At 38.1% G+C, this 21,453-nt stretch overlaps 3 protein-coding genes across 3 annotated transcripts; all 3 read right to left on the reverse strand.

The window, feature by feature from the left end:
* Window positions 1-8,743: 8,743 nt before the first annotated feature.
* Window positions 8,744-14,646, reverse strand: LOC136751174 (sodium/potassium-transporting ATPase subunit alpha-1-like). Its single transcript, XM_066706550.1, has 8 exons — window positions 14,472-14,646; window positions 12,220-12,374; window positions 11,913-12,036; window positions 10,528-10,673; window positions 10,266-10,396; window positions 9,993-10,094; window positions 9,429-9,520; window positions 8,744-8,968 (listed from the first exon to the last, which is right to left on the reverse strand). Exons 1-8 carry the CDS (start codon window positions 14,563-14,565, stop codon window positions 8,940-8,942), a joined length of 873 nt encoding a protein of 290 aa, XP_066562647.1. The 5' UTR covers window positions 14,566-14,646; the 3' UTR covers window positions 8,744-8,939.
* Window positions 14,647-14,777: 131 nt separating this feature from the next.
* LOC136751844 (sodium/potassium-transporting ATPase subunit alpha-1-like) lies at window positions 14,778-18,761 on the reverse strand. Its single transcript, XM_066707602.1, has 4 exons — window positions 18,570-18,761; window positions 18,015-18,190; window positions 17,797-17,933; window positions 14,778-14,961 (listed from the first exon to the last, which is right to left on the reverse strand). The coding sequence occupies exons 1-4, from the start codon at window positions 18,709-18,711 to the stop codon at window positions 14,778-14,780; spliced, it is 639 nt and encodes a 212-aa protein (XP_066563699.1). The 5' UTR covers window positions 18,712-18,761.
* Window positions 18,762-18,854: 93 nt separating this feature from the next.
* On the reverse strand, window positions 18,855-21,071 carry LOC136751845 (sodium/potassium-transporting ATPase subunit alpha-1-like; the record flags this gene model as incomplete). The annotated part of the gene is made up of 7 exons (XM_066707603.1): window positions 18,855-18,995; window positions 19,321-19,430; window positions 19,522-19,720; window positions 19,839-20,107; window positions 20,403-20,520; window positions 20,627-20,761; window positions 20,964-21,071. Coding segments are annotated over 7 exons (1,080 nt in total), but the record flags the coding sequence as incomplete, so codon positions are not given.
* Window positions 21,072-21,453: the final 382 nt, after the last annotated feature.

Below are 21,453 nucleotides of genomic sequence, written 5' to 3' on the forward strand. Positions count from 1 at the left end.
ACCTCCCACCATATGGCATGCAAACAATCTAGAGATCATCAGATTAAAAAAAAAATATATATATATATATACTGTACCTATACATAATAATACCAGAGAAACTGATCATTTTGCAGTGGTCTCTTAATTTGTTACAGAGCTGTATATTCCACAATTTTAGAATGGAATATATTCCAAAATAATTATCAGAAAGAACTAAAGTTAAAATGCATGCAGATAATATTCTATAATTTGCTTAACAACATCATCAGATAATATACATTATTTGACCAAGAAAGATTATTCCACATGGACTAAAAGGAAAAACAACCAAAACAAACATAAAATTCCTCCATAAAGCTCTTGTGTCTGTAAACAATCATTGACACTATTATTTGTGACAGAATCTACTAGTGTATGAACAAGGCCAGCACTGTTCTTTGAGCAGCCCAGGAAATGACAACAGGGGGGCAAAATTTAATAAACATGTCAGTGAAAGCTGTCACATTGTTCTCAGCATCTTTGTCTTTAGAATTTAGATTTAAAATAATATGAAAAAACACTCCCTGGTGCTGCAATATAATAACCATAAAATGTAATCCTAGTGAAAAGTTTTATGGACAAAAATCACAAGGATTAATGAAAGAGAGTTCCCAATGCCTTAGTATATACTTTCTTGCATTAGAAATGATAGATATGTGTCAGAAATATTTTAGGAAAGATGTAATGAGAGTGCTTCTCATTTGCTTTTAGTTGAATTTTACATACCCTTAGTATTCTAGTAATGAGTTGCAGATTCATTCAAGGCAAAATGCTTCACATTTTCAAAGTGTTTGCTCTGTTCCAGCAGGGCTCTCACACATGTGAAAGGTTGATATGTCTACATCTTCCAAGCACATCTCACCTACCTGTCATTGCAGGATATAATAGTTAAAATATGCTTTCCCATTCACATTCTTTCTCTCTTTGCAGAATACACAGGATAGACTAGAATTTAAATTTGCACATTAAAAACTGATTTAATGAAATCCAAGCAAAGTTTTAAGCAATTGTACATGAAACCATTGAGATGAAGTTTAGGTACATCTCTCTACGATATAATCAATATTTTGTCTCCCATGTGAAAAAGTTATCTACCATATACTTTGTAGAGAAGATCAAAATAAGTGATGCATCCAAATGGATGAAACATGTTTCTGCAGGGGATCTTCTTTGAACTGGGACTGTCATCTCCTTTTTATACATGGTTTTATTAACCACTAACAACTATGGAATATCCCCAAACTGGCCTCTAAGCCCAGGCTTGGTATTGATGTGAGAATGCAGCTTTCTTTTTGTTTTTTATAAAGCATCAAGTCAACAGTCTGATTGTAAGCTGATTCACATTGGGTTATTATTCTGCAAAATCTCTGCAGAATGTGAAGGCCCATTGTTACAGTTCAGTTACAGAGCTGTTTCCAGAAAAATGTTCCAAGAAGTTATTCCTTCAAGAGCTCAGGTTACCAGGCGATTTCCTCCTCTGCTGCACTGGAGCTAATTTTAGTGGTCATATACTTTTCTTTCTTTCTGTCTTTTTTCACTTTCTGATCAGATATAAAATTGGATTGGATTATTGTTTTTTTTTATTAAAAAAAGATCCATATAGGTGCAATATATCTACATAATTCTGCAAATAACTACCCAGAGAAAGAATTAGCCAGAGATAATAGAGTGTCGTTTACAACAGCAATTTCTTATATCCATAGTGACAATGCAAAATTAATCTAATTTCTTCTTCAGTGATGACCAGAAAATAGTTTTATTGAAATTGCTTAACTTATTCCAATCAAAATAGAAAAAGAGGTTTACACAATGCTGAATGGTTTATCCACTTAGTGCACTGAACAGGGAGCATGTGATCCCTTTGGGGCTGACTGATTTTAATATTTTGGCACACATCTACTTAGTTAATGGTTTTGTTCTTTTGGCTCAGTAACATTGCGTTAAGCCTAAGACTAAATAATATTGGCTGATTCATTTTTCATTGCCTTCAGTTGTACAAAAATAAAATTTACATTTATTTATGGAAGCAGCACCATATACATTTAACTGAAACAGTTTGTTCCAATTGGCTCTTTATTACATGGTCATTGCTCTGTTGTGAATGCAAATCTACTGGATCCACATTAAGTTTTAATCAGAATGACTTATTCCATTTATCCTATTGATATGCAGCATGGGATTTTTAAATTATTAATGATAGTATTCAGTATTCAGATATCAAGCAAAAGCAACAAAGAAAGAAAGCAATGACTTGAGGTATGTAGAATGATTTCAAGATTAATCTACAAAGGCTTAAATTCATGGAGGCACATTTGTTTTTGTTGAGACAATTAGATATTGGCTAATGCTATTTCTGCTCATCCTTTAGTCAGTGTTACAACAGCTTGGTTTGCCTCCTGCTTTCACTCCAGGGGACATATATTAATGATCTAGGTAGCAGCAAATATAAAACTTGCTACTGCAATAATGTCTGAGACATTCTTGGGACTGAATTTAATGTATTTTGGGTTTTAATGTATTGTAATTGTAATGATTTGCACATATTCCAAGCAGGTTTGCATCAATTATCTTTTTTTGTTTTGTTTTGTTTTTTAACCCATCATCTGTCCCACACATTTTTGTTCTGTCTGTATCTGTATCATAGGAATTTGTATAGAACATCTTGTTGATAATGCAACCTTTGGAAACAATTAATTAGAATGCTATGTATGGACACCGTTTTTCAATGCTTGGGGGACATTTATTTTATGTACCATAATTATAAGAAATACACAGCAGATCATTATAATGAGGTGCAAAGTAAACATCATAACAGTTTAGTAAACAGCAAATCTCCAAATCAAAACAGTGTACAGTAATACACTCTAATACAGTGTTACTCTAGCTTTGTGTTTGGGTGGTGTAGGTAGAACACAGAGGCACATCTTAGGGTGCAAAGTACAATTTGTCTTGAACATAAACAATCAGAACACAAACCCTCCCGAAACAGAAACAAAATGAGCAGGATTGCTTTGTAAACAGCAGGAACAATCAGTACAATTGACCAAAAACAAAGAATCCCCTCCTTACGCCTGGGTCATTAATAAGCCTGGTGTTTCCCCCCCACATGTATGAGCAGCTGATTGACCAACCAATAAGAACAGGGCACACATATGTATTCTCATGCAGGTCAATCAACCAAGCAGACCTCTACTAGGAGATAACAATCAATGATTTGAGCTAAGGTATGGAGAGTATATTACATTTCACATTGATTAGAATATTGTCTCTTGTGGTGAAACCCATAATGTGCCCTTCCTCAATTTAATAATAATACAATCTTCCCAAAATCTGGTTATATTAAAACACATTAATTATTTTTGTCATTGAATTGCCTGTTAAGAATACCGCAATTGCTTCTTTTCTTTTAAACGGCCTCTAGATTTAATCTGACAGTTCGTATAAGAGTAGTTATTTACCTACTTTACATATAAGTCATTGTTTGCATTTCAGTGAAATGGCACATGATTTAAATGAAAGAAAAGTGTGCACATTCACTGCACCATCGAAAGGTTAGCATGCCATTTGCTTCTCTTGCCTCTCCTATGTGAAACCTGCTGAGGGCTGGCACTCACAACAAAGGGCCTCTGTTGCTTCTAACCTAGACAGAAAAAGCAACAAGGATATTTGGTCAACCGAAAACTATGTAGCAGCTTATGAAAAGCTATTGAATAAACACATAAAAACAGAAACACATGCATACAAAAAAATACAATCCTGAATGGGAAAATGAATGACTGTATCCTCAGATCTCAGCCTTATGTACCTTTCTTACTTTTTCTTCATGGTCAGGTACATTACATTAAATATACTGTGCGCTGGAATACTGTACATATACATACATATATATACTTCTCTCTCTCTTTCTCTCTACCTCTCACACACACATATACATGTACACCTTTGAATTAGTTAGAAGAGAGGGACCTCTGTTCTTATTCAGTATGAGGGATCCTACTCAAGAGTTAAACCTTTCCCACAGCAAGTTAACATCATTTACATGAAGACAGGAGAACAGGTGCAATTTCAAAAGGTGCTTATATAAGCTTCTCTGTATAAAACAATTACACATTTTCCAAGTTAAAAACTGTTAATAACTGGCACTAAATACTAATGAATCCCCAAGTTAGTCTGGAAAGTAAGAGGGGAACCTAACATTTGCAAGATGTTTTTACCCTCCCAATGCCTTACCACAGCACAAAATAAAATGTACTGTCAATACATTTGAAAAACAACTGAATAGAACTACAGCACTGCAAACACATTGCTCTATAAACTACTAACATTAATTATAATGAGGAAATATCAGTCTTAGTCGTAAATTTCAAACCGTGCACAAATAATAAAGACCACACCTTAACCATGCATTTGAAATTCCCCAAAGACCATTATCCCAACCCCAACCACTAGGCACCGCTAAAGTCAACACTAAAAGAGTTATGTACAAATTGTAATTAATACAAACCCTTTGTGTACAACCAATTAGTAGCTGGTCCAAACATATATACAATTATATTACTCACACACGAAAATTCACGGCAACTGAAAGTAGTGACCCTCAGTGTGTATATGCGGTACTCCTGTTATGGCAGGACTGGGTGCTGAGTGGGTGGTTCCAATAGTCTGCAGTTTGTGGTCTCCACAGAAGCCCTAAGTAAATAGCAACCTGATATCTCTGGGCAGCGAAGAGACCAAGTGCTTTACAGGAACTTTACAAAACAAGATACATTTTTTTGCTATAATTTTCTTTAGTTATAATTCACTATTTTTAAGGTTCAGATTTGGAGAGCTGGGGTTCAGTAGAAGAATTGGCTTTTGTGGATGGAATTGGTCAGGATTTGGATTTTTCAATTTTTTTAATGTATATATACATTGTGATGCCATGTCAGGTGGGACACGGTGAGACCACCCTGGTAGGCAGTGCCCTTACATGGACCCTGGTGGAGGCAGAAATATAAAAAAGCTGCGCACATATAGCGCCATCTAATGGAGCTACAAGCACACCAGCATTTAAAGAAAAACAACCCTGCCCCTCTTCTAGGATGGAGGCCATCCACACCTATTAGGACCTGTTTAAATACAAAATAAAAAAATACTGCCAATGCATTGTAAATATGTTCATAACTTACAAACTTTTGCTTACATTTGTTTGCTTTTCCCCCCTTGTGTTCAATATATTTTGCACTTGCAAAAACAGTTGCTGGTTTAGACCTGGCTAAGCTTAATTTCAATGGTTTTGGAAAAGAGCACATTCATTTTATTGATGTTTTTTCATATCTTTTTTACAGTTTGATGCTTCCTAAGCTATGTGTTATTTTTACTTTGAAAACCCTATTTGTTCATGTTCATGTTATATAAAGCATTTCCCTTTATCGTGTATACTTACTGAGGTTTGAGCATAAATTTAACAACAGACAAAAAAGACAAAATTGCCTGGGTCTAATAGGGCTAGAGCATCTCACACAACCTTGTTTATTAACAAACAAAAGGGGGTTACATTTGCAATAGTAATACTTTAATAAGTAAATCTAGGACACACTTTGTACATAAATAGAAAGGTGACATGTTCGCGTAAAACTGGAGAAACAGTTTATTGAGCTCAAAACCGAAAACAAAAAAAAGAAACCCATTACATATATATTATTTTTATTTATTTTTTTCTCCCCCATCATATATAAAGTATTTACAAAGCTACTAACACATCACCTTCAAGACATCCTGGACTTTGCCAAACCAAGAGAACAAGCAGAATTCAAAAGTAGAAGAAGCACACAGACTTCATGCCTGGCACCTTTCTTTTTTTTTGGATTGTGTCTATAACAGAACAATAAATTCCTTTGAATTATCTTTTGAGATAAGTTGAGAAGAACATACAGGGGATACTGAGTACCCAAGCCAGCATGAGGGAGGACTACCAACAGAGCCCAGGAAGGCCACATCAGATAAAGCAAGCAAAAAGGACTTCTCCTGTATTCAGAGGGAGAGGTCCAGCATGGCTTCAACCACCAGATCAAACGTAAAGCCTGGTGAGATAGGTGCATGTAATAAACAAACCCTAGCTGCCTCAGGCACACACTTGGCTTGAGCCAGCCAGAATTAGCAGCGAACAGTGACCAGGGAGGTAGCATCCCATGGCCCAAGCACCATGATGCAGAGACTCACCCAGGAAGTCTGCAGCAACAAGAGGACATTTTAAAGGAAAATTGAAAAAAAGGATATTATTTTGTTGGGTAAAATATTAATGCTTAATCCCCACGGAATGTAATGACACGAGCTGCTGCTTGGAAGACAAATCCTGTGCCTCTGTAGTTTTGTGACTGTTTCTGTAATCCAGGAAGTTATGATACAACATATCCCAAATCCCGGAAAGAGTGTACATGCCAAAGTTTAGCATCCACCGTTATTTAGTAATTTTGAAATGTTGCTTATATAATGGAATCAAACTGGAACAGTGCTATACATCTTACCAATCTTATCATCTAACAAGCAACTTAATGACTAATGTGACCCAAAGGCTAAATATTGATATTAAAAAAAACAGTTCTATCTTCACAAATTACAATTGTGCATTTTAAAGATTTGGAATGACAATGTTCTGTGCTTGTAATTTGTAATATAAAAGAACCAATTAAAAAAAAAGAAAAAAGAAAAAGAAAAAAAGCAATACATTTTCAAAAATAAATATATAATCAAAATCAATATTTACATTTTTTAAGTAAAATCTGTCTGCTTGTATGCAAACAGGTTTTAGGTGCAAAAGTAGCAATTCTTCTTGAATGATAACAAGATTCTTGTAAGTATCAGTCAGGTCCTGACTTAAATCCAAAGAAAAAGCCAATCATATCTATAAAATAATATAATGCATAGGTATAATTGAATATCAAACTGAATTCAATAGAGTTCTCAGAAGAATCTTAAACATATACAATAATAATAATAATAATAATAATAATAATAATAATAATAATAATAATAATAATAATAATATTATAATATATTATAAACAGAATCAATTTATATGCAGCTATTCTTAATGAGAGGGAAAAAAATAAACATACAAATTTAAAAGGCATTGAAAACATCACTGAATAATATTATCTTCAATGGTCCAGAGGAAATATGTTTTTTCTCCTCATATTTCAAGAGAGGAAACTGCTGTTCTGCATACAAATTGCTCAATCATTACCTGACCTTTCCAATGTAGGAGTAGATATCTGTATTTTTGTGTAGGCTGATCATTTCACTGAGATTTTTCTGAAGTCCACCCACCTGGGGAGGGGTGATGTTTGTAACACGTACGTTTTTAGTCAAAGCTGCTTAAAACTATGCCTTCAGAAACCACCTTACATCAATAATCAATACAACAATTATCTTAAAATGTATTAAATGCCACACAGTCAACAGGTTCTATATGAACATAGTGATTATAATAACGTATTATCTGGTAGTTATCATCGGCAATTTTGGCATGTATTCTTGAAATTCACTACAGAGAACATGATGCTGTGGGTTTGTCACTAGGTCTCTAGTGACTTAGTTTAAGAAACCTGTTGCTTCAGCAGTGACAAGTTAATTCATAGAAAGTCTTGGGCATGATATGTAATTCAATTAAATTGTATGTATTTTAAAAATAAGTATTTTTAATAAAAAATGCAAGTGATAATTGAATATTCAAACAAATTCTGTATCATGATAAAAAAATTAAAGCCTTTCCCCGCAGCTCATTAAAAAATCCTGGATACCTGGCTGTGTAGTTTGTTGATTACATTTAACTGTGACAGGTTGAGCCACGTGTGTTCCTCAAGGAGGATCCAGATGCACATTTATTAACCTCCACTGTGAGAAAATCATCACTCTGTCCCTTTAATTGCGGGGAAATGGAAAATAACTATGGCACACTGTTGAATTAACACTGAAGGTGGAGCAGCCAAAGTGCCTGTTGTTTCTTTCTACCTGTGAAGAGCACATGCTAAATGCACGTTTTCCCAAGGTTTAAAATGTATCCCGATAATCAACAGCTGCCAGGTGGCAAAACAAGTCATTCCAGCTGCTATAGTTACTGTACTATTTTCATAGTGGAATGCTAACCATATTAACTCTGCACATGGATATGCCGCTTGGCAACATAAATCCAAAAATAATATATGAAGTAGATGACAGGTTCCATTAAAACTTATATAACAGCAATTTTACATTTCCTTTGGTAACGAGGTATGTGCAAATCAAAACTACACAATGACCATTTGCATTACTTTTGGTTTAAATCATATCTAGATAGATTACAATTTGTAAGGTAGTTGCTTAATGCGTTAGGATCAGTAACAGAAAATAGTGAATTTCATAAAACCTTATTTAGCTGTAACATTCATAATGAGAGTACAAGCATTTCAATAATTGTTTTGTAAACCTTTATTCAGTACAAAACATTGTGCTCATGTATTGTGGTAGGGGGTAGGCAGTGACATTACCAGATTGTACACTTCTATATATCACCCATATTTCAGGAATCATCACATGTAACAGTACAATCAAATTAAAAAAAAAGAAAACTATGCACCCAGAGAAGAAACCTGTGTTTCTGGCCTTTCATCATAGCTTCGATGGGCACCTCAAGAAAAAAACATAATGAACTGTTGATATTTAATGCTATCCAGTCCAAATAACCACCAGACACAAAATGAGATTTGACAGAAAGTTTATTTTCTTTATTACACTGTTAAAAATTGGTATACAATTTTTCCTGCTCCAGAACAAACACAGAATTTCTTGGTTCACCGTCTCCATTGATTTGAATTGTTCTCCATAAAACACATCTGAAGTTTTGGAGATTAAAAGTCAGACCAGCAAGACTATAGAAATGTGTGATGAACAGTGATGGTTTAATAGTATGTCTCCTTCTCTAACCAACCTGTAAAATAAGTTTGAGGAAATTAGAAATGGGTTTTATCCCAAGATCAAAAACCATGCAAGTGGAGGAGTGGTCTTCAAAGGGAGAATAAAATTAATAAATAAAATGGGACCTTGGGTCTGGAAATCTAATAAACTCACAGATCTACTTTATTCAACTGCTCACAAGGAACATTTTAAACAATTGAGCCTAACTTTGATTTAACTGGTTATAAACACTACCACAGTTAATGTAGAGGCATAGTATTATTATGCTACATTAAAAAGCAATATGGATATTCTTCACTTGTTATCACTGCTAATTTTTCCAACAATGGGTAAGTAAGAAAAAAATACAGGAACAATGTCTTTTATTGCACAAACACATTATGGGGACGTTAGCAGATATGCTTCAATTGATTGAAATAACAAACAAAGTTTATAATACAATTTCAAATCAATATATTTTTTTAGTGTTTTACCTCCTGGGCTGCGTCTGAGGATATATTTCCTGACTTCATCATAAAGAAAGATTAGGAAGGAGTAAGGGAAAGCGCAGAACCACCAGTTTGGTCTAGAGAGAAAAAAAAACATGTGCATGGTTTCAAAAAACAGACACGAATTTATCAAAACTCCCATATCATGAGAACAACATAGATATATGTATGTATATGCAGAATCGTCTGAATTTGTGTATGTTAGGGTACTATTAACTTACAGTCAAAAAACAAATCAATTATCATGTTAGAATATTTAGTATTGTGCTGGATCTGCAGAATCACTTTAAGAACTTATATGTAACATAGTTACCATAGGTAAGGGCATCAAAGAAATAAAGACAACATTTAGGGATATGATGTGTCCATCAGCATAGTATTAATAGGTTCATGTTCAAATCTTGCATTTTGCTAAACCAGTAAACAGTGTGTTCCAAACTCAAAATGTTCCACATCGAGTCCAGTCCACAATGTTTGAAGGTTATAGGTTGTGCATCACAAAATATTGTTGTGATCTAATACAATGGACAAACTTAAGCCTTAACTTACTTCAAGGGATACATTCTTAGGGCAATGTCCATTCCAGGGCAGTAAGACAGGAAGACAGCCAGACCAGTTTCTTCAATCAACCCAAAAATAAGGATTTTGTTCCTGTGAAATACAAACAAATATACCACTCATGTATTTCTAGAAAAAAAAAAAAATCGATAATCAAAGAACTGCATGTCAAATTTAAACCAGGTTTTACTTGATAGAGTTTTAATTTTATTCACAAGGTTCTGCTTCATTACTCTTGTTGCAGATGGGCTACGAGATACGTACTTCATTCCCTGCTGGAAGAGTGAGTTGGTCCTCGTCTTACAGATGATCAAGTCAGTCCACTGCACAATCACAATGCTGGTAAAGAAGGCTGTGTGGCAGGTAAACTCAACAATCTTTCTCTGTTCATAGGTCTAATAAAAAAGACAAACAGTAGAGGATACAAAAGGAGTTAATTACAAAAGTCTGTCTCCCAGGCCACCCCTTTTCCATCAGTTTAGCTGAACTAATCTGGTTTCAAAGAAAGACTGTTCAGAATACTCACCCACTGCTGTCCATAGCTGTCCTCAACATCATTTACACATTTATTATCCCAGTCAACACGGATACCAGGTAGTCTTGATGGCAGAAAACCATACTCCGCCAGAATGACAAAATAGGTGAAAAATGCTCCCACGGCCTGGATCATACCTGAAGACACAAATGTCCTTGTTATTTTGGAACTTGTTGAAGATTTGCAGTTGGGAGAGGGGAGAAAATAAAAAAGTGCATACTGCCCCCTCATACCAGGGTTGCCAACCATCCCTAAATTTACGGACAGTTAGTTAAAAAAAAAAATCTTAATTTAATCTTGTCCGTAAATCCGTAAAAAAGTTTGACTGTCCATAAATTTCTGACTGCGATCAAACTTTCCTAGTAGTTACGAACATTATTTCAACAAAAGTTTCATGAAGAGCGTAGGTAGGTCAATATTACTGACAAGTAAACGTGTTAACCAATCTGAGGACGAAGTAAGCGGATCCGCCCAAAAGAGCATAAATTATTAATTATTAATTATGAATCAAGTATTAATTATCGGAGAAATGATTTGTTTATATTCTGCACTTCCTGGTTTAAGAAATTCAATGCACAATGCAACACATGGGTCTGGAATTGACCATTGGAGAGGATGTTACTGTGTGTGTCATGAGCCATGGAGATCTGCTTTTACTAGCCAATCCAAAAACCCCTGTCTCAGGCAGCTGGAATAGATCAGCTAATGAGAGGAGTCTGCCAGAGCCAGAGAGAGAGAGGCTATGTATGTGGTATCTATGGATTCAGAACAGCTTCAGCTATGCATGTGTGCATGTAGTATGTACTTATAATGCAGTATATATTATACTATTATATAATATAAGTGGAAAATGTGCAATGAAGTAAAAAAAAATCCAGCAATGGAAAACAGAATCTGATCCAGATTGGGCACCCATTCTGCCCAGATTTACCCCTGCCAGACCCCCTGGGGTGCAACTAGACCAAACAAAGACTCACAGTGCACTTGATCACAGGCAAATAATAATACACCCTTACCAATTGCCCCTCTAGACACAGCAAACCCCCAATATTGGGATAAAGATAACTATAGAAATGCATACTGCGTGTGGTGCAAAAAGTAATTTTCTATTGCTTCTGGTGGTGTTGGGGATGTGCGGAGCCATGCTAGCAGCATGAAGCGTTATGCATTTTCTAATGCTTGTCAGGAATAGCGAATTTCCTCGTACAAAAGCCAACAGGGCAGCTCTGCACCATGGGTGTGTAAATACATTTTATTTTCACACTTTAAGACCAAAATAGGGGTGTCAGTAACAAATATGGCATGACAGTAAAACCTCAAATGTATGGTTGGCAACCCTGCCTCATACCAGACACTTACACAAGTCAGACACTTACCGATTTGACCATAAGCCATACTGATCAGCCTCTCATTCACCAGTTTGTCTGTTTTGGGATTTCTGGGCTGTCTCTTCATGATGTCGCTCTCTGCTTGTTCATAAGCCAGGGAGATAGCTGGAACCTTGCATATAATAAAGAAAAAGGAAGTTAAGAAACACCACAATAGACACCCCCACAGGTCATTATGACCAAATCATTCTGGATCATGCATACAGTTTCATAGTAATTTTTTTAAATGTTCTAAATACGGAGGGGATAGATTTATGGAAGAATAATACAAATCATAAAAATGCCACATGCTCACCATGTCAGTACCCAAGTCAATACAAAGGATGGTGACTGTTCCCAGGGGCAGAGGGATGCTGGCAAGGACAAAAAACAGGAAGGGTGACATCTCAGGAATTTTACTAGTCAGGGTGTAGGCAATGGACTTCTTCAAGTTATCGAAGATCAGGCGGCCTATGGAAAACACAAGCAAGAGGTGTAAAGAATAGCAACAAAGAGCTCCACATACAGTGCATCCGGAAAGTATTCACAGCGCTTCACTTTTTCCACATTTTGTTATGTTACAGCCTTATTCCAAAATTGATTAAATTAATTATTTTCCTCAAAATTCTACAAACAATACCCCATAATGACAATGTGAATGAAGTTTGTTTGAAATCTTTGCAAATTTATTAAAAATAAAACAAAAAAAGCACATGTACATAAGTATTCACAGCCTTTGCTCAATACTTTGTTGAAGCACCTTTTTGAGTATGATGCTACAAGCTTGGCACACCTATTTTTGTGCTGTTTCTCCCATTCTTCTTTGCAGGACCTCTCAAGCTCCATCAGGTTGGATGGGGAGCATCGGTACACAGCCATTTTCAGATCTCTCCAGAGATGTTCAATCGGGTTCAAGTCTGGGCTCTGGCTGGGCCACTCAAGGACATTCACAGAGTTGTCCTGTAGCCACTCCTTTGTTATCTTGGCTGTGTGCTTAGGGTCGTTGTCCTGTTGGAAGATGAACCTTCACCCCAGTCTGAGGTCCAGAGCGCTCTGGAGCAGGTTTTCATCAAGGATGTCTCTGTACATTGCTGCATTCATCTTTCCCTCAATCCTGACTAGTCTCCCAGTTCCTGCTGCTGAAAAACATCCCCACAGCATGATGCTGCCACCACCATGCTTCACTGTAGGGATGGTATTGGCCAGGTGATGAGTGGTGCCTGTTTCCTCCAGACATGAGTTAAATCTTTGTTTCATCAGACCAGAGAATTTTGTTTGGTATTTTGTTTTGGTCCTTCAGATGCCTTTTGGCAAACTCCAGACGGGCGGTCATGTGCCTTTTACTGAGGAGTGGCTTCCATCTGGCCACTCTACCATACAGGCCTGATTGGTGGAGTGCTGCAGAGATGGTTGTTCTTCTGGAAGCTTCTCTTCTCTCCACAGAGACACGCTGGAGCTCTGTCAGAGTGACCATCGGGTTCTTGGTCACCTCCCTGACTAAGGCCCTTCTCCCCCGATCGCTCAGTTTGGCCGGGTGGCCAGCTCTAGGAAGAGTCCTGGTGGTTCCAAACTTCTTCCATTTACGAATGATGGAGGCCACTGTGCTCATTGGGACCTTCAATGCTGCAGAAATGTTTCTGTCCCCTTCCCCAGATCTGTGCCTCGATACAATCCTGTCTCGGAGGTCTACAGAACATTCCTTGGACTTCATGGCTTGGTTTGTGCTCTGACATGCACTGTTATAGACAGGTGTGTTATCACGTTTCCCTCGGGGTCTCGGGAACAGGGGACCCAAATGCAGTGCTGGATCGCAGGATGGTCGGACAGGCGTGGGTCGGGGAACCGGCAGAACAGGGCAATGGAGGCTAAGCAGAGACGTGGTCGTGGTCACGGACGATGGTCGAGGGAACAGGGCTCGGAGGAACAGGGCTCAGATTCGCAGGCAGAGCTGACGAAACTTCGCCCCGACTGAGGGAAGTGAGGGGATTATAAAGGGGAGCAGGAACCAGGTTTGGGAGGTTCAGGGCGAATGGGAACAGAGGGGTAGAACAGGAGTGCACATGGGTGACCGGAATGTTAATAGACAGAGTGAGGAGAGCAGGGAGAAGGCAGGGAAATGGCGGCCCCTAGTGGGGATAGAGGGGGAGCGCTAAGAGACCATGACATGTGTGCCTTTCCAAATCATGTCCAATCAACTGAATTTACCGCAGGTGGACTCCAATCAAGTTGTAGAAACATCTCAAGGATGATCAGTGGAAACAGGATGCACCTGAGCTCAATTTTGAGTGTCATGGCAAAGGCTGTGAATACTTATGTACATGTGCTTTTTTATTTTATATTTTTAATACATTTGCAAAGATTTCAAACAAACTTCGTTCACATTGTCATTATGGGGTACTGTTTGTAGAATTTTGAGGAAAATAATTAATTTAATCCATTTTGGAATAAGGCTGTAACATAACAAAATGTGGAAAAAGTGAAGCGCTGTGAATACCTTTACCTGTGAATGCACTGTATTTCATTCAAATCTAACAAGATTCCAAAAACATATGTATAAGCTTGCTTTACCTTCTTCTACACCAGTCACAATGGAAGCAAAGTTGTCATCCATAAGGATCATGTCAGCAGCCTGTTTGGACACATCTGAGCCCGCAATACCCATGGCAACACCAATATCGGCTTTCTTCAGGGCAGGAGAGTCATTCACACCATCACCAGTCACAGCTACAATAGCACCCTGAAAATGAAAAGTGTTGATTAACAAGCTTTGAACTGTAACTTCCTCAAATTCCTCAAATTCCTCAAAGTTCAACGTTCTAAAATGTCATTTTTAAGAATAAGGAACCCTGCATTCCAGTTAAATTAAAGTATTACTCATAGTAAGAGTAAACCAGCAGTGTTCTGTACCTGATTCTGACAGCCCTCCACGATCATTAGCTTCTGTTGGGGAGAAGTTCTGGCAAACACAATCTCAGTGTGGTGTTTCAGGATTTCAGCCAGCTGTTCTGGGCTCATATCCTTCAGGTCACTGCCATGAACTACACAGGCCTTGGCATCTCTGAAACAAGATGTACATTGAGGATACAGACGTACGTATTTTGGAACTCTAAAGTCTCAATATTTCAGGGCCATATGACGACTACAGAAAACTGTTCTCTCTGACCTCATATCAAGTAACTGCTCTTGCAGAGTTCTCTAATTATCTTTCTGACAATGTCTCCAGCTTTCCTAACATGTCCATTTATATAAGTTACCCAGGGATCACTGCTAGGACCCAGTTTATCTCCCTCTCTCCCTACACCTGCTTTAGTTCCTACATTTCCTTCCAGTTTGAAGATTCTCAATATGTATTTTGAATTACAGGTAATCCTCACATAACACGTTAGTTACATACACATCACCACATTAAGTGGAACTGAATTAATGGAAACACATGTTATCATATAAACCAAAGCAAGTTGAAATATCTAAAAAAACAAACAAACATAGAAACACAGTCATAGTTTCTTCAAAATTAGAGACCCAGAGCTTTCCAAAGACATCTTATTCTCATATGTACGGATTTCTTAGCCTGAGCTGCAATATTACACTCAGGACACTTCTCAGTTTAAAGGACTAATGTGCATATGTTTGCTTTTGTGTTTCTTTGTCTGTCAATTGAGTGGTGTGTAGTTCCAAGTGGTTGGTAGCATTGTAAGGTATTGCTTTCCAGCAATACCAGGCACTACCATATACAGTGAGGGAAAAAAGTATTTGATCCCCTGCTGATTTTGTACGTTTGCCCACTGACAAAGAAATTATCAGTCTATAATTTTAATGGTAGGTGTATTTTAACAGTGAGAGACAGAATAAAAACAAAAAAATCCAGAAAAATGCATTTCAAAAAAGGTGTAAATTGATTTGCATGTTAATGAGGGAAATTAGTATTTGATCCCCTATCAATCAGCAAGATTTATGGCTCCCAGGTGTCTTTTATACAGGTAACGAGCTGAGATTAGGAGCACTCTCTTAAAGGGAGTGCTCCTAATCTCAGCTCGTTACCTGTATAAAAGACACCTGCCCACAGAAGCAATCAATCAATCAGATTCCAAACTCTCCACCATGGCCAAGACCAAAGAACTGTCCAAGGATGTCAGGGACAAGATTGTAGACCTACACAAGGCTGGAATGGGCTACAAGACCATCGCCAAGCAGCTTGGTGAGAAGGTGACAACAGTTGGTGTGATTATTCGCAAATGGAAGAAACACAAAATAACTGTCAGTCTCCCTCGGTCTGAGGCTCTATGCAAGATCTCACCTCGTGGAGTTTCAATGATCATGAGAACGGTGAGGAATCAGCCCAGAACTACACGGGAAGATCTTGTTAATGATCTCAAGGCAGCTGGGACCATAGTCACCAAGAAAACAATTGGTAACACACTACGCCGTGAAGGACTGAAATCCTGCAGCACCCGCAAGGTCCCCCTGCTTAAGAAAGCACATGTACAGGCCCGTCTGAAGTTTGCCAATGAACATCTGAATGATTCAGAGGAGAACTGGATGAAAGTGTTGTGGTCAGATGAGACCAAAATCGAGCTCTTTGGCATCAACTCAACTCGCCGTGTTTGAAGGAGGAGGAATGACCCCAAGAACACCATCCCCACCGTCAAACATGGAGGTGGAAACATTATGCTTAGGGGGTGTTTTTCTGCTAAGGGGACAGGACAACTGCACCGCATAAAAGGGACGATGGACGGGGCCATGTACTGTCAAATCTGGGGTGAGAACCTCCTTCCCTCAGCCAGGGCATTGAAAATGGGTCGTGGATGGGTATTCCAGCATGACAATGACCCAAAACACATAGCCAAGGCAACAAAGGAGTGCACATTAAGGTCCTGGAGTGGCCTAGCCAGTCACCAGACCTTAATCCCATAGAAAATCTGTGGAGGGAGCTGAAGGTTCGAGTTGCCAAACGTCAGCTTCGAAACCTTAATGACTTGGAGAGGATCTGCAAAGAGGAGTGGGACAAAATCCCTCCTGAGATGTGTGCAAACCTGGTGGCCATCTACAAGAAACGTCTGACCTCTGTGATTGCCAACAAGGGTTTTGCCACCAAGTACTAAGTCGAAGGGGTCAAATACTTATTTCCCTCATTAACATGCAAATCAATTTATAACTTTTTTGAAATGTGTTTTTCTGGATTTTTTTGTTGTTATTCTGTCTCTCACTGTTAAAATACACCTACCATTAAAATTATAGACTGATCATTTCTTTGTCAGTGGTCAAACGTACAAAATCAGCAGGGGATCAAATACTTTTTTCCCCTCACTGTACCTTATCATGTGGAGGGGGTTACAACCTCTAAAATAGAGTATTTCATTCTGTTTGAAAACTCATTGTTTGAAACAGTGATATTTGAGGACTACCTGCACATGTATGATAGTCTTTCCCTAATATTTTCTTGGGTGATATCACATATGTTAAAACATAACATGTTTAGATCCCATCTTCTCTACACTGTTGCTTCCTAACCCTCGTTTGTTTTGCCTTGCATAAATCACCAATCTGCCTTAATACATTAGAATTGTTTACTTAAATTATTTCATCCAATACAGCCCAAATGTATACAACATGTTTATGAGGGACACTTTCTGCATTATACAAATCTAGCCTTAATTTAGTGTTGTAGAAGGCAGAGTTACCAGAGAGGAGGTAATCGGTAATAGGATTACAACAGACATAAATGCAGTTAAGCTTTAGATTCAAATCTCAAACACATAAGCAAATTATAGGAGTTGAGATCCTTAACCCTGTAGTCAATATCTGAATATTCAAGAGCATTACTTTTTAGGAACTACATTTAGATGTAATTCTAAGGACGGCCCCCCCCCAAAAAAAGTCACTGGTATCTTACCTGGGGTTGACTTTGCTAATCGGGATGTTCAGACGGGCTGCAATGTCTTCAACAGTTTCATTGCCCTCAGAGATGATCCCCACACCCTTTGCAATAGCCTTGGCTGTAATTGGGTGGTCACCAGTGACCATGATAACCTGAAGCAAATAACCAGGAATAATAATCAATCATCATCATAATAATAGAGGAGGAGGTGGTTTATAGGACATTAGCTGTACCTTTATTCCAGCACTCCTGCACTTGCTGACAGCATCAGGCACAGCTGCACGAGGTGGGTCAATCAGAGACATCATGCCAACAAAACAGAGATTCTCAGTTGGGAAGTTCACCTCCTCTACTTCAAACTGAAATCCTTCTGTGAACTGCCTGTCAGGGAGAATACATTGGCAGAAACCTAAAACGAAAGAAAAGCAAATAACCAAATGCACAGTGAGGAACCAGTGCCTTCAGCAGGCACAGATCTTAGCATGTCTCACCCATCAGAATTATACAGTTCAATGTTCATTCAAAGTTAGAGCAGAATGCATGCTCTTTTTACACTTAAGATTTCAGGCTGGAGTTAAGATTCATAGGGGGAAGAAAACTAAGTTGTAATTTTAAATAAGTTGAACCAGTTTTGACAGTGAAAACCTGAAAACCATCCATGTCAGATAATCAAAATGTATTAAATTCGGAACAACATTTCAATATCTTCTTTAATCTTAAACCCAATCCCAATATGCACCCGTTCTACAGGTTTAATAAAAATATTTTTTTTACAGCTGTGCAATTACCAAGCACTCTCTCTCCTAGGCCACCAAGGTCAAGGTAGGCATTATGAAAAGCATCCTTCATCTCATCATCCAAAGTCTGTTCCTTGCCCTCAATCAGAATGGTGGAGCAACGATCAAGAATTCTCTCCGGGGCTCCCTTCATCACCAGAATATATCGGCTTTCAGATGGGTTTGCATTCCTATGGATTGAAAGCTGGGGGTGGGGGAGATCCATAAATGATAAAAATGGTTCTCAACGTCTAGGGATGAATAATTTGATGCTTAACATTTATATATATCGAATCCTTATACCTGGTACTTGTTAGATGAGTTGAATGGGATTTCTGCAACTTTAGGGTATTGCTCCCTCATCTCTTCTACAGATCCACAGCACAGTTCAATACACTTCAGCAAGGCAGACTCCGAGGCATCACCAGCAACATCTCTCTGTGGAGTTTAAAAGTAAAGTAAAAATGTGAAAGCGAAATAGACAATTACACTTTTACAGCTAATTAAATAAATACAATTACATTAAATGTGTGATTTACTAGTCAATTTTTATGAATCCGAATACCCTGATGAACCTCTGGATATTCAGATAATCTTGGGAGACCTGGCTAGTGAACAAACTCTTGGGGTCAACCCAAATCTTAGTAGACTCAGAGAATTGTAAATTAAAGTATTCCATTTCATTTAAAAAACCCAAAGCACAATTGGAGATTTTAGTTGCAGAAATGAACATCGTTCAAACCATACTTGAGAACAAGGTTACCTTAAGAATTGGCACATTGTCTTGTGAAGACAGAAACACAGCGCGATTACATAAGCCAGATACACGGGCAAGAGCAGCCCAGGTTAGGGAACTTTTATCAAAGGATGTTCCTGCAAAAAAACATTAAAGAAAAATGAATTAAAATGTACTGCACATCCTGTATATGTTCGTCACCATGTTGATGAGATTAAATCAACTTACCGCTCTGGTTTTCAGTGGTATCTGCATCATGAATCTGTTTATCAAACCACATATGGGCCACAGTCATTCTGTTCTGAGTCAGGGTTCCAGTCTTGTCAGAGCAAATGGTGGAGGTGGACCCCAGAGTCTCCACAGCTTCCAGATTCTTCACAAGGCAGTTCTTTCGGGCCATACGCTTTGCTGTGAGAGTCAGACACACCTAAGGCAGAGGGCAAGGAGTAGGGTTAGGTATAATACCTCAACTAGTGCAAATTATATATTGAAAACTAAGAGTAAGCTGTAGCCATGTCCTCCCAAATGTTAGCTTAAATTCTTACAGTGACGGTAGCCAGGAGACCCTCGGGCACATTGGCCACAATGATTCCAATGAGGAAGATGACAGCCTCCAGCCAGGTATAGCCAAGAATCAGTGACAGTATTAAGAAGGTAACTCCCAAGAAGACGGCCACGCCAGTGATGATGTGGATGAAGTGCTCAATTTCAATGGAGATAGGAGTTTGCCCAACCTCCAGACCAGATACAAGAGTAGCAATTCGTCCCATTACAGTCCTGTCACCAGTGTTGATGACAATGCCACGAGCGGTGCCTGAGAAAAGTGGAAAAAGAGGAGAAAATCTAGTGATTGTTGACAGTGTAGAGACAGAGTTAATTGATTGGTTTATTAATGGATTTTGGTATGATTGGCTTTACAAGACAAATTCCTTCACCATGAATTGTCTTTAACCACGACAATTAAAAACCATTAACAAGCTCTATTACTATCCAAGAAGAAAGTTGAGTAACAACCATATATTTTGACATTTGACTGGTAAATAATGCTAATTAGCATGCATTACTCCAAATGCATTTGAAGTTTAAGTGATACTTGACTAAAAGCATACCTTCAACACAGTTGGTAGAAAAAAAAGCAATATTCCTGGTCTCAAGAGGGTTTTCGTTGGAGAATTCAGGTGATCTGGTCTGAGGCTCTGACTCACCAGTGAGGGAAGAATTGTCAACCTGCATAGCAACAATATATTTCTTTGTCAATTGTGGAACTTTTGGGAAACACAGCTGTCTTCTTGGCACTCACTGACTTTGGCTCAGACATACAAGCTAAACCAACCTTGCAGCTCTGAGCAGAGATGATTCTCAAATCAGCAGGTATTCGGTCTCCTCCCAGTACTTCAACCAGGTCTCCAACCACAACCTCCGCTACATTGATGCTTTTCTTCCCACCATCTCGGATAACCAGGGCTTGCTAAAAAGAACAAAAGAGCACCGTAAATGACCTGCTGTTATAAAAATATAAAGACAATAAAATTGCATTTAGCTTGAGATTTTTCCTCTGACGACACCCAATTCTACTTCTTCCAGCCATCCAGCCCAGAAGTAACATCCCTTCTTTTGAAATAAGTTATGTTTACGATATGACACCTTCCATTGTATATGCAAAGCATTACCTGAGGGACCATGTTCTTGAAGGAGTCCATGATCCTGCAGCTCTTAGCTTCTTGGTAGTATGAGAAACAGGCAGTGATGATGACGACAGCAGTAAGTACAATACCCAAATATAACTGTGAAAATAATGATAACAATACATAAATATATATGAACTGTTATCAAAATCAAAGTGTGCTATTCTTTAAAGCTGGGAGTACATGCTTACATTATCATTTACAGGTTCATCCTCTGTGGCAGACTGAATTCCATAAGCCAAGAAACAGAGAATGGCTCCAGTCCAGAGCAGTATTGAAAAACCACCAAACAATTGCTTGCAAAACTTAATCCATTCTGGAGTAGTGGCTGGAGGAGTGAGAGCATTGGGGCCATCTCGTAATAAGATCTCAGCAGCACGGATAGAAGTTAAGCCCTGATAAAACAAAATTGGAAAAACACCAGAACTACATGATTTACATTGATATTTAGCAATCTGGAAACACTGGGCTGTAC

This window comes from Amia ocellicauda, chromosome 6 (genome assembly GCF_036373705.1).
Source record: "Amia ocellicauda isolate fAmiCal2 chromosome 6, fAmiCal2.hap1, whole genome shotgun sequence".
In the NCBI taxonomy this organism is placed as follows: domain Eukaryota; kingdom Metazoa; phylum Chordata; class Actinopteri; order Amiiformes; family Amiidae; genus Amia; species Amia ocellicauda.